This window comes from Trachymyrmex septentrionalis, unplaced genomic scaffold, assembly GCF_001594115.1.
Source record: "Trachymyrmex septentrionalis isolate Tsep2-gDNA-1 unplaced genomic scaffold, Tsep1.0 scaffold267, whole genome shotgun sequence".
NCBI classification, from domain to species: Eukaryota; Metazoa; Arthropoda; class Insecta; order Hymenoptera; family Formicidae; genus Trachymyrmex; species Trachymyrmex septentrionalis.
In genome coordinates this window covers 127240-142148 of record NW_017305427.1, presented here as the reverse complement: position 1 = coordinate 142148, position 14909 = coordinate 127240, and the positions used below count along the sequence as shown (strand labels likewise).

The following is a 14909-nucleotide window of genomic DNA, read 5'->3' as shown; positions in this document are numbered from 1 at the left end:
TATACAATTGAACATGTTCTTATATGAAAAATTCTTCGAAGTGTTTTAAAAAAAAAGAAACAAGTATTTCAATTTAAAAGACACGGCTGACAAAAGAAAGAAGTATTTTAATTTAGAAAAGTCGGTTATCGATGAATCAGATATAACTAGGATTTTAACATTGCCGGTTAAATAAACGAGTTGAGCAGCTAAACACTTAATCGCAGCAATACCATCGGTATCCAGCCTATTATTTTCTAGAACACGGCGAATGTGTAAGTCTCATCGATAGATATTTAATAACATCGATATAGCTGGGTACCATGGTGAACACCGCTGTTCATTCAAGGTCACGCTGTAATAACGGATATCAAGTATTCAGGTACGTAACTACGCCGGTTGTGTGTACATCACTCAGTCACACATTTGCGGGTATGTAACGCTTCTCCCACGCATACATTTGCCGAGTATCCGGCGGGATGCTCGGAGCATTTTAATGTATTCACCCCTCCTAGGAGGAGGAGAATCGGATCGAGCATGCTAATTGCCTGTGGAACAATAGTGGATTCTTCGACGAGTGTGCGATTCCCCGGCCAGGTTGCATCGTACATCGGGAATAATTTCGTTTTATTTCAACCCACGTATATGTATATGTGCGTAACATAAGCGCGTATTCCGATGCTTTTATGAGTCGTTTCGTGCCTACATGTACGATTCAGCCATGACGATCGAATGTTAATGTACTCCCTAAATTCTTTGAAATGGAATCTCACTCCAAAGAGTGAAAATTGAGCCAGTCGTGAAAAAGAGTAGCTCAATGTTCAATCTTTAAGAACGAGATTTACTTTGAAAGTTTTTAAACATACACACGAATCTAAATAAATTCGTTACAAATTACTATTTTATAGATAAAGTATGAATTGTTTGCATGGAGAATGAATGTTAATGCGCAATTATTGTTAATCTACAATTACTTATTGATAGAAGCATCAAAGCATGAAAAAGAGTATAAGAAAAATTTCTTTGAAAATTTTCTTGGAATAATCTTCAAAGAGATAATAACTCTATACTTTTGCAAATTGTAAATAAAAATGTAAAACATAAAATAATATGCGTATGTATTAAAAAAAAATAGTCTTCAATAAAAGTAATAATAAATAATAGTATTTATTTATGTATGAAAATGTAATTATCTCAAAGCCGTTACAGTTGAGATTGCTTCCCCCTCTGCATTTAGTACAGCAGTATTGATTTATCTATTGCGTTATTCTATAATTTGCGACATTAAATATAGTTGTACAATACGAAGAAGAAAGATGTGAAATATATACATGTTTTACAAAACTGCAAAATAATATTTATGTCTAATTATGTCAAAAAATTATTATTTATTATATTTCTCTCCTTATTGCGTAACAGATTATTTTCTCTTTTAAGTTTTTGTAAAAAAATAATTTTATAATGTTATTAAGAAGAAGATAGAAATTATACATTTTGTAGAACTAAATAATTTTTCTATCTAAATATCGTGTCAGTAAAAGTCATTAATCATCGACAAATATTTTCCTTCTCAAATTTTTAATCAATGCATAACAAATTATTTTCTCTACATTTTTCGTATTAAAATAAGCATAAAACTGATGTTAATGTAAAAGTAGGGTAAATATATCATGAATATTGATTTTCATAAAAGTTGATCATAGGTCTTCATGTATAGGGTAGCTACCCTTCACAGACCGTGTGGCCTAACGGATAAGGCGTCGGACTTCGGATCCGAAGATTGCAGGTTCGAATCCTGTCACGGTCGGTATCTTTTTTTCTTTCTTTTTTTCAGAAAAATATAACAAATTGTATAACAACAGATATTGCAAAGTAATGTTTGAAAAACATGCAAAAATAAGTACATGAAGAAAACTGAAAACGGTATGAGTTACTTTAATTATTCAATTAAAAATAGCACGAATTATATTTTATCAAATTAATATATTTGATAATTAATTATATATAAACGTATAATTAATTATGTATCTCTTAAAACAAACGTATATTTTTTTTATAATTACGGAGAGTTCGATTTAAGAATAATATGTAAAAGTAACATTTGCAAATTTAATACTATAATAACTTTGAACTACTGCAATTATTATTTAAAAAATGTAAGTATCTAATAAATTATTAGAAGGAAAATTAGAAAATATAATCAAGGGAGATTATACTAATTGTAAGAGCAATATCGAAATTGATTCAAAAATAAATATATGAGACAAGGTGTAAAAAAAATGTAACATAAGCTTATTTTTAAGCTTAACATATTTCGCAAGCAATAAATTCAAAAACAGGATTTATGATATAAATTCAAAAGAAATATTTTGTAAGCATTTAATTTGCGCATGCGAGAAACATTGTTTAGTTTACAATCAATACTAGAAAAATGCCTATGTCGAACCTGGATTTTCTTTAAATAATTAAATCTTGAATTACTAATATACACTATATATGTACTTGCATATATACCATATTGTCTTTTTAGAACTGCGCACCGAATTGTTTTTCCAGACTATAAACGTAATTAAAACTAGTAATCACGAATTAAATTGATAAGCAATTTAATAATTCGCTACCATTAAGCATCATATTATAAAGATGTTAATATGTTGAAACTGTTAATAAATTTACTGTTTAGTTTATTATTATATTTATATACATATAATAATAAATTCATAATAAACTTCTTTTTTATTTTTCTGCTTTTATGCAGTTATAGTATTATCTATTATAACCCTGGTAAACATTTTTTTCAGAATTTTTCATATAATTTTTCAGAATTTCTATATAATTTTTCAGAATTTTTATATAACTTTATAATTTTCTCACATTTTTTATACGAATTAGAACATGTTTCAGAAAATCTACATCTTTTCTCAGAATTTTCCATACATAATAATTATGAAATATCGTAAGATTTCTAAAATTTTTGTAAGTATAATTTCTGATAAAATGTTATAAAATCTAAAAAATTAAAAAATATTTTTTTAAATTGTGAGATGAAAAATGTCAGAATATTTCAGAATTTACATTTTGATTCAGAATTTACATTTACAAAAATTCTAAGAGAAGATGTAAACTTTCTGAATATTTCTGAGTATTTCTGAAAAATGTTTCAATTTGTATAAAAATTATAAGAAAAATTTTCATCAGAGAATGCTTAGAAACATTCAGTTACTCGCTATTTTCCTCCTCTATTATAATAATTAGTAATAATAATATTTAATATATCAATATTAATATCGCCGAAAATTTAATAATTATTTACTGTCTTTGCTGAAGACAAATGATTTCTTCTTTTAAATATTTTATACAATATTTAAAATATTTAAAATGAAATGTATGCTGCACTACTCACCTCGTCAGTGGCGCTAACGTCGACGCCCTGCAGCAACAGGATCTCGCACACTTCCACGTGACCACCTGCCGCGGCCAGCAATAGAGGCCCCCGGCCATTCTGAAACACGACAGGAATCTTGAATATCTTCGTGCAACTGTGCATGCTCGATAAAACTTATTAATTAAGAGTCGTGCGCTACAAACATTAAAAAATGAATCCCTTTTAGTAACGCCCGATAAAATTTCTTAATCAATTACATTTAATTTCTTTAACATAAATTAACGTTACATAAAAATCTCTTTTTCACAGTCAATTTAATGCACATTTGCTTTCATATAAATAAACTTATAAACTAACTCCTTCAATTTTATATCTGATGTACGCGCACGTACGCGCGCGCGCGCACGCACGCACACACTCACGCACGCACGCACGCACACGCACGCACGCACACACACGCACACATGCGCGCGCGCGCGCGCGCACACACACACAATAAAGTTGTATTTTATATTAATTTTTTCCTACCAAAAATTCATGGAATACTGTCTTTTTAATGATTTATTATTTCGCGATGTTAACTCAAACTCCCATTACTCAAAAGTTAAATTAAAAAGTTGTGTTTATTACTTTAAAATAATTTCACAAAATCACTCGTACGTACATACATTCATGTAAACGAATTATGTATTTATATATTAAAAGTATATCGCATATAAACGAATGTGTTATATACATACAAACTTCAAAAAAATAAAAATTTACTATTTGTTAGCAACTGTGAAATGTATTAGTGCAAAAACAAGATCTTTTTCCTATTTTAAATAGATTTAATATAACTTTTTGTAAAATTGCTATTATATGTTGTCTAGGAAAATTAATAAATCAAATCTCATGCGATAGAAAAAGTGGTGACAAATAATTTAATAGCAAATAATTTATAATTTTAATCTCATATATAATAGAATTACAAGTTATCAATTAATTAAAGTACAAGCAATCTTAGTAAGCACATTGATCAATCTAGTGGTCTATTTCTATTCTTTTATATTCAGCAGTGCAAAAGATAAATGTGTATCGCGCCTATTTGCATTCTAAGTCTAATCTAACTGATGCAGTTACATACATTACATAAAGAATCATGCCGCATACGAAGAGCGAAGTAAATTAATAGCTGAAATTAATATATTTCTGCCAGCCGCCCTCGAGGCCGTTAATAAAGTATTCCAGACGGTATCGTAAGTAATTATGTACATGCGGAATTCAATTTAACGCCTTGTGGTAATTTTAAATTTTTTCTTAGTAATATTAATTTATTTATTGAGAATCGTTTTTTAATTTTATTTCTACAAGATCTTTAAAACATGAATATAATCATAATAAAATCTAGGTAACTGACATTATTTATCGACATTTTGATGTCAAAATGATATTAAAGACGTCATTTTAATGTCGAAATGACAATAAATAACATCAACTTGCTATTTGAGCAATAAAAATAATGTATATTTTTTTACTTTTTAACAGAGAAATTATTTGTTGATCTAAATATTGGAAATTTGTGATTCATTTTTCGAAAGTACTCATAAAAAGATATCAAAAGAATTATGTTTCTAAAAATTAAAATTATATAAAAGAATGTTTTGCATTAAATAAATTCTGTTCGTGTGTGTTTGTGGAAAAACTTGAAAAATTTGGGAAATAAGAAATCATACTTCGTCAGGCAACGGTTTAACATTGTCGTTGAGCAAGCGTGCAACTCGATCAACATCACCATGAGCAGCTGCCTCGCGCAACTTTTCTGCCATTCCAATCGCACATCTGTAATCAGAATAATGCATATTATTTTAAATAATAGCGAGTAACATATGCCTTGAAATTGTTTTGTAACTTTAATAAACTTATTATATTTGATGTGTTTTATTTTTTTTAAACAGCAGATCATTATTTAAACGAATTAAATCACTCTGACATAAAAAAATCTTTTTGTTTTATAAACTTAAGAACAATATATACAAATATATATACATATAAATATATATAAATAAAAATTTGTACACAATGTATACAAATATTCATTAATTAATTTGTATAAAAAACGTAAATATTCATTATAAACGCCTTTATATATTCTGCCTAAAAAAAAACTAGGAAATTTTAAAGAAAATTAATAGATCTTTTTAGAAAGTCAAAAATATTTTAATCGGCTATGTTAATACATAAATAAAGAATAAATTATAAGAGCTATATAGGGTGTCACGTAATTCATTCGTTCATAGGCAGATAGAGCGGACTAAACTGAGTCGAAAAGTCCTCTACTACCATTTTGCAATTTTCGCAATATTAGTTAACAAGATATTATTTACTAAAAATCTGATTTTTGGTCTTTAATAATTTTTTACTCAACTTTACAAAAAAACAGCAAGAGACAAAAATTGTTTATTTTCTTCTCATAAAGTTCTAAGAATTTTTTCAGAATTTTTTCAGAAGTTTTTAATTTTTAATCATATTTTTTCATGTTGGTAGAAATAAGAAAATGCAGTACTAAAAAGTTGATAGAAAATTCTGAAAAAAGTCTTAGAGTTCTCTTACTGTTTTTTTGTAAAATTGACAGTATTTGAGAAAAAAATTATTAAAGATCAATATTCGACAATTTTTAGTAATCTTGTTAACTATTGAAAGTTGCAAAATGATGGACTTTTTGACTCAATTTAATCTGTTCTACCTGTCCACGAGCGTTATTGGATGAATTACGGGACATCCTGTATTAGTGCACAAAATTATTTTAAAATAAACTTAATTTTACTTAAATAACAAATGTGTTTAAAAAATAATATAGTTAAAAAAATATAATTTTTTATTGTATTTAAATATACTAATAAAATCTATCTTATAAATTTTATAATTCGTCAAAATAAATTACTAAAAATTGATTGTATTTTCAAAGGATGTCCAAGATAGTGGAATCTTTTAAATGAACTTCACAGAATTTAAATGTCACTTTTTTACGGAGATAAACTTAACGCGTTAGAGAAGTAAACCAAGATAGCGTCTAATGGAATTCTCGTTAAGGAAAAATTAATTTTTCTTTTTTTCGAGTTAAAGAGAGTATCCGTGGGCGAAGTTTATACATTTGCAGTTTTTTCGAGTGTCCAGCATTTATTTTATCCCTTTTATTTGCATCGTATAATCCGTGTAACGTGTGGACAGTAAATTATCTCGATGCCTGGCGTGGCAGTATATGATCTAGGATCCGAAGTGCGTTCGCTAATGAGATAGACCTATACTTTCCTGACGGAGCAAGACTCGTTGTCCGTTTGTAACATTAATCTCGGTCGTGGTTATTTCTTTACAGCGACTCTCTATAACGACTCCAGAAATAACGTTGATGCGAACGATGATAGTATATGGCGAGAAAATTTATGAGCGACTCGTGGAAGTACCATGAGGCGCGAACTGATATGTAATCCAATCGAAATGAAAACTTTCCAGATAATTTTTGCATTTTTTCAACAATATACATTAAAAGATATGTACTGAGATTTTTCTCACTTCCTCCTTCTGACATATTTGTCAAGTTTACAGCGATTATAACGCTACGAGCGAGTCGAGAAAAAACGAGATGAAAGTTATAAAAAGATTTTCTGAGAGTGTTACAAATTGAAGTTTTTCCAGTTCAAAGAATCAGTTTACAATTTTAAGACAAACCAAATTACAAATTACAAATTAGTAAGTTAAATATGTGTGATTTTATTATTTACGGTGGTAATTAATTAAAAATAATAATAATATAAAACAAAAAATACAAGTCCAACAGTTTATATCACTCGATTACTAAGTTTGTATCAATTATAACGCTACAAGCAATTCAAGATAACACAATGACGTGCACGTATAAAACCCAATTTAATCTTCATCTTAAATTATTAAGACATGAGTCTTAAGTGTAACTAGGGGGGCAAGAGGACCGCGGCTAAGTCTTAAAGGAGAAAAAAAAAATTAACATCTCTTAAACCGGACTATGCTTAATGAGTATTTACATAAGAAATTGATTTTATAAAAAAAGAAAGAATTGGAGATGAAAGATCTTCTGAGACGGCACTCCAAGATGGCTAATGTTATAAATTTAAATTTTTCCAGTTTTTCCTTTCGAAAAGTCAGTTTACAATTTTAAGAGAAACATAAAATAAATTAATAACTTAAATATGTATAATTTTATTATTTATTTCAGTAATTTATTAAAAATAATAATATACAATAAAGAAACAAGTCCAATAATCATGTTTAAGAGTTTCTAATTTGGCATCCCTTCCTTAAATAAAATCCTATGCCGATGTATAATATTAAGATACTCTGTATATATATTTAGAACATTAATTTTATACGTTAATGATTTCAAGAAATGACGTTATAAACTAAGGATTAAATGTATCGATCTGAAAATATTGTAATTATATTTTCCATCATATCGTGGTCAATGATTCGATTACGTCCATGTACTTCCGCATCTCGCCCTAAAATAATGAGACGCGTCCGGACCATCCTAACTTATTCGTGTTGTAATACCGTTATGCGTCGCAGCATTACATTCAAATATCAAATGGCATACTTATACAGAGGACTCACGCTTCATCGACCTTTTAAACATAGATGGAATTACTGTGAACACATGCGTGTACGACGTTTTCCTTTATTGACTCAAGTTGTAATTTTCTAATTTGCTCTAATCGAACAATCTGTACTTGGCAAATAGACAGATGTAAATCTAAAAAAATCAGTTTTTCAGAAGAAACTAAAAATAATCGTAATCACTATTTTCAGGATAAATAAATAAATTAAATAAATAAATACAAATGAATCAGATTAGAACTTACCTTTAAAATTACTTTAGCTATTATAAATATAAAATTTCGGCCTTGACTTTTATTAGCCTTGAACGGATTGTTTATTTTTATTTAGCTATTATTATGTCAAAATAAAAAAGTAACGAACAGCAACAAGTTGAACGTAATGACTTATTAACCTACCTTTCCAATCAGAGTACAAGTCTTATATTAATTATAGTAATCAAACTATCAAAATTTTTTAAATTAAACTTATTTATTTGATGCTCTAATTTAATATTAAAATATATGCACATTATATACAGATTAACCTTATAAATCATCTCTTGGTACCAGAGTACAAATAGAATTAAAATATTTTAAACATTATAATTACACATATATTTATGTTATCTTTTTTCTTCAAAATTATAAACTACCGCTTCCTTATACATATATTCCTTATACATATTACGGACATTCCATCTTTTTGTTCATATTATCTGGATAAACGGTTTCTTATTCTCTTTGCATTCAATAAAAAGATGGAAAGGAAAAAATGCGGTTCTTTCCAATCATCCTGATTCCTATCCTCCCTCTTTTTGTAAATGACGGAACTTAACTTCGTCAATAACCGGCACTACGGCGGACGAAACCAATAATTTTATCATGTTTATTTTATATGGTGATACATCTCAAGCATCACCGTATTTCCTGTAGCGTGACCACACCGCGATATTATGACAAGCAGGATTGATTTCTGTATTTTGTTTGCATCCTTCTCAACAGAGAGCTACCCCTAAATAGATTCAATATTTTAAGTAGATAAATATTATTATTATTAAAATAAATTAAAATTCATAAGACACTGAAAAATTATCGTATAAACTTAATTTGCGTATTTTTTTTATTCATTTAAAGTCATTTTTAGCAAAAATGTGATTGACAGTTATTCTTTTTATTTTTTTAATTTTTAAAATATTTTGACGATTCAGTATTATATTAAAATTCTTTAACAAAATGCATTGCTAATTAAATAAAAAGTAAATATTTATAATTAATAACAATTGTGAAAACAAGGAATCCACATTCCTTCTTATAATTCAAGAAAAAGAAATTTTTCAAAATCATTTATACAAAGACTTATTTTTTATTGCTTTTAAATTTTCAATGTAATAACTAAAAAATTATAAATTAAATATTTTTTATAATTTTTTTATAATAAACGAAGCAATAATAATTCTAAAATATTTTACAAGTTTTTAACGGCACGATTGGAAGGTATAGAATTTACAGCGTTTCTAAAAGAACTTGTTTAAGAGAACGGTCCTATCTGCAAGATCATCAACGGCAGCTTAACGAAATCGCTGTCACGTTTCCAATCAACCTAACGACTTAATACTATGCCAATTGATATCAAGATCGATATTGATTATTATCCAGCAGAAAGCGCGTTGTTAATTGAAGAAAAAGATTTTAAAGAAAACCGATCTCCGTTATTAATGATTATACGCATCAGCTGTCTTGACAAAAGGAAAACGAATAATATTTACACATTAGTTATATTGTTTCTCTCTTTTTTTTCGAAAATGATAATAAAATATAGTATTAACGGAACATGCTACGCATGAGTTTAAGTTTTTTCACAAAATATTTTATTAAAAAAAAAAATATATATATATATACATACGTATGCTATTTAAAAAAGCAATCTTTCATTACACGATTTAATTAAAATTTTAAAATAGACAATAATATACATTTTATAGCAATAATATACATTTGCAATCAAAATAATTTACAAATTTGTTATCTAAAAATATATTTACACACACAAAAGTTTGACATTTTTTGTTCGTGAACTAGAATAATATCTTGTTATTTAATACATTACATTATTTTATTTGAATAATATTTTTTATAAAAAATGGAAAAAAATATTGTAATAAAAGTTAAATTGTAATAAAATTATTTTAAAAATTATAACATTACAAGAAAAGGTTCCTGAAATGTTCATATAATTATTTTGACCGTTAATTGCTCAATTGTTTAATAAAAAGATTCTTATTGTTCGCATTTAATTAAGATATAATTTTATACGCGTACGATTGTTAGCGACACGAAAGATACATATACTCCGGGCTTTCAATGTTGCGCGCACACCCTAACTTGGAAAAATACATGACAATTATCTACTCGCCTCGCTGGCTTCAACCGAACCGACCGTCCTATCTCGCATATTCTTGCACATTTCGTCCATTATCTGGCATTATAAAAAACGATTCCATATCATAATGACGGCCGAGTCCACTTCATCAGAAAATTAAATGCACAAATTACATCTGACCTCTTATTTTGCTGCAAACCACTTTGTGGTTTGCAGTAAAATAACTAATAATTTAATCTAAATAATAGCAATGTTGAGCACATATTTGTGTATATATTATAAAAAAAGAGGAGTCACAAATAAAAATGCTTAGATTCTAAATTCAAGTGTCATATTCGTTTGAATATAAAGAAATTATCCATGAATTCGAGATGAATTTAATTAATAATGTTAATAAGAAATATTTTATAAATTACTTATAGACATTGAAACTCGACTTATATATTAGATTTAAACGAGTTACCCTTACTAGTTTCCCTGACGAAAGTTCTTAAAATTCTCTTTACATAATTTCTTCATATAATTAAATAAAGCTGAAGAAGCTCAAGGTTAAAAATCTTCGTAAATTTAAAATATAAAAAATTCTTAAAAATATCATGAAAGAGGATTTTATCTCACAGCCTTGTTTTATTCCGAAGTACACAAACTTGCCTTTATTAATATCAGTTAACAATATAATTGTATATATTATTACGATTATTGGATAATTTGTTTGTGGCGCGCAGCATTGTTGGATGGATAGTACCGGCGCCGCCACGTGTGAACATACACGTACAACCATGTGTGTACGAGCAAATACTTGCGTGTAACTCGCGCGAAACCGGTATTTGCGCCTTCTAGTAAAACTTTACGTGAATATACAGAGTGCTTCAGCAAAGCTTATAAGCATTAAAGGCGAAATTCTGAACGCAAGCGCTGATAAAGCACATGTACGAACTCTAAAGATTATTATTCTAAAGACTTTTAGAAATTAATATAAACTATTAAAAGTACAGAAATTTTCGCAAATCTGTAGGTGAAAGATTATATTTATAAATTTCTTTTTTTTTAATATAATTATTTTTTATTTAATAAATGTAAGAAGATATGTAAGGAGATAAACATAGAAGATAAAGAAAAATTATAAAATGTAAAAACACAGCATATTTAATTAAATAAGAAGAGCTTATTCTAACAAGAAATTTTTCGCTTGTTGGATGCTTTCTCATTATAGGATATGAACAAACAGAGCTTTTTAATATATTTCGCTGTGACCATTACACGCCCTTACCGCTCACAAAGGCTCACAAATACACTTACCGGCCATATACGCTTATCCAGAGGGCGTCGCTTGCGAAAGTAATCCGTAATCCGTATTGAAATCCGTTGGATAGTCTTTTGCAAAATTTACCTCCAAGCGAAAAGCATAAAGGCACACATTGCTTTATTTTATTACACTCCGAATGAACTATTACACAAAGACTTAATCTTCTTGCCGATATCACGCAGCACAAAAATCATTAAACACCAGATATAAGGGATCATCATCAATGTAATACTTGGTCCGAAGAAATTTAACTTGAAACAAAATTATTTATTACAAAAGCATTCTACGTCTTTTAATGTTGGAATTTAATGAAGAAGATAGAAGATCCGTTATAGAATTCTGTAAAAAATAATATTACTATTATCTCAGAATTAGCTTAAAACAAGTCAGTGATTTCAATTTAATGAATTAATTTCTCATTTCTTGTGCATAAAAATTTATCCTTTTCAGTATAATTTGTAAGATATAAATCTATATTTAATCCATATTTAATTTTCAGGTAATTACAACAATGGAACTTGAAGTGATAAATCATTAAGAATTTTCACATATATAAATAAATTCGCACCTATATAAATAGTTTATTAAAGTTTTTTATTAAACTATGAATAATTATTATTATTTATAGATAACTGTAAATCTCTAGATATTTTTATCAAATATATTAATATAAAGTATTATTACTCAAAAGTATAAATCATTCATATTTACTGAAACGTTATAATTGATGTTATAATATGAGATCTTTTTTACTTTTCCTGACTCTATTTTTCCCTCCTTTCTTTAAAATTATTCGTAAACCAACTAAAAGCTATGTTATAAACAAAATTTTAACAAATCATATTTTACGCTCAATCAAGATTCCCTCTATTTGCTGAAGATTTCAATGCCTGTATATTCAAATCGATTGCGTTACTAGAACACATTTTATAGAATTTTGCAAAAAATTTTGATTTTCCAAAAATTTTCACTTTTATGCCTAATAATTAGCAATTAACTGAAATAAAAACTTTATTCAACACACACATGTAAAATATTCTTTCTAATATATTTTCTGCAATATGTACGGTAGAAATTCCGCGTGATCCGTCGGCAGTAATTCTGTACTATTTTCAAACAATAATCTATTCTTTAAATAAATCTTGTTATAAATTTAATTTTTTTCAATTTTACAATTAAATATTTTATGCAGCAACATAAAAACACACAAAAAATTTTAAAGTCTACAATTTATACTGATTCAGTAAAAAAATTGCATTTTGTCATAATCGTTTTACAAGACTCTTTCTACTGCTTGGAAAAACTTTAAAACAGAATTTAGTTATCTATATCTAAATAACACGCTTCATGATTGTTTTGATACGAATAATTTCAAGTATAATTATCGCTGTATTTGTTCACTTTTATTGCAATAATTATATCTTCAGGATTATATAAACAATTTATTGAGTTTAAAATCTTGAAAAATTTTCTACAATTACATTTATGATTCTTTAATCTCACTCTGTAATCACTTTCTATAAATCGTTTCCATTTTCTCCCTCAAATTCCCGACATTTTCAACACAAAGATCATTTGAAGCTATATATACGAGTACACGCGCGGATCTACGAGTACATGCACGATCTCTCTTGAATTGTTTCACTTTTAATAGTACACTTTGACTTGCAATATACGTTACATCGACATTTACTGATATAATTAATGTTTCAGTGTGCACTTTGGAATGGACATATTCTTTTGATCGGAAGACTCGAAAAGGCGGCCGCATCGAGACTGGTCGCGTCGAGAGAAAGCTGCAACTCGCGAGCGAGTAGTTCTTCAGGAACCCAGTTCAGTACCGTCGCAAGTTATCGACTTCATAAGATCTAAATGAAAAAATAGGAAATAAAAATAATATAATAAAACAGTATTTAATTAAATAATCTAACAAAAAATAATTTCCAAACTTTATAAAATTTTATTGTAAATTATCGATACAAATTAATACATCTATATTTCTGCTGACATAAAGTCAATTAGTATATCCGTTATATAAAGTCAATTAATACGTTTTTTTATTTTTAAATTTACATTTAAATATACATGCATATTTTTTTACATAATTTACGGATTCTATCCAATTAATAAATCACATTCAGACTATCATAAATCTAAAATTTTAATTTTATCAGAAAAATATTATTATTCTGCATTTAAAATAGTATTATTCTGCATTTGTATGAATTATATGTAACACAAATGAAATATTTTTGCTTATATCGTTTAAAGGTACTATTTGAAATATTAGGTAATTAGATAAAGGCGATAAAAATTATTGTAATACCCCAACAGCACAAAAATTGCAGCAATATGTAATATTGTTGCAACTTTTGTACTATTGAGATATATTTTTGTATTTTTATTGCAATATCATCTAATAATAGAATCTAAAATCTTAGATAATAATTTCGATGGACTCAGTAAAAATATATTTCCATTTTTTACAATAATTGATGATTTTCAATAAAACTAATTACAATGCAAAAAACAACATTATGCATTGTTTAAATAACTGGGTATGTATTTTATTTAGATATAGGTAACTAAAAGTTTGTTATGAGCCAGCACTGACCACTGCTATCGGAGCAATGGCCCTCCTTCCACCTTTTCGCGCTACAATAACCGGACTATATCCTGGCCATAGTGGAAGAAACTCAGGTGTCTTCTTGCGCATACATTTCTAACAGCCAATGAAAACGTGACACCATATACTGCCATGTTGTCGCGGTTATTTGAATTAGGTGTCTATTATTTTACTTATTTTTGTGTTTTAATTATGTTTGCTTATAATATATAATATAATAAATTTGATTTTATCCTTTGCCATAATAAATTTTTCATAAGCTTCTTTCTATTTTAATATTAATGCTTTCGTTTTTAGGAAGCGACAAAAACTTTAATAGCACAAATCTCCATGTCCTTTGAACATCCTAAGAACACCCCCAGAATGTGTCCCGGATAAAGTGTGTTATTAGAGAATGTATATACCTGAATTCTTTTTGATGATCATTTTTATATTTTTTTTATTTAGCAAGTACTCATTTAATTTTGATCTTTTAAACTGTATCATTTCACAATTACCGCGGTGCAAATGTTTAAATGGTCGCATTTGGAATCTGCATGGAAAAGTATAAAATTCGTCTCGAGAATACCTGAGTTCTTTCTATAGACATAATATAATTTTATGGTACTTCCACCATGATCCTG

The 14909-nt window shown here is 27.7% G+C and overlaps 1 protein-coding gene and 1 non-coding gene across 2 annotated transcripts in view; one reads left to right on the top strand and one right to left on the bottom strand.

Moving 5' to 3' along the window:
- LOC108749104 (ankyrin repeat domain-containing protein 6) overlaps positions 1-11971 on the bottom strand; it is a 24342-nt gene extending 12371 nt beyond the window's left edge. Inside the window, exons 1-3 of the mRNA XM_018487628.1 lie at positions 11654-11971; positions 5080-5185; positions 3383-3481 (exon numbers count right to left, since the gene is read on the bottom strand). Of these exons, the coding sequence (XP_018343130.1) occupies positions 3383-3481; positions 5080-5172 (192 nt within the window). The 5' untranslated portion in view covers positions 5173-5185; positions 11654-11971. The remainder of the gene's footprint in view (positions 1-3382; positions 3482-5079; positions 5186-11653) is intronic.
- On the top strand, positions 1714-1786 carry Trnar-ucg. Its single transcript has one exon. It is a non-coding gene; the product is annotated as a tRNA-Arg (tRNA).
- Positions 11972-14909: the final 2938 nt, after the last annotated feature.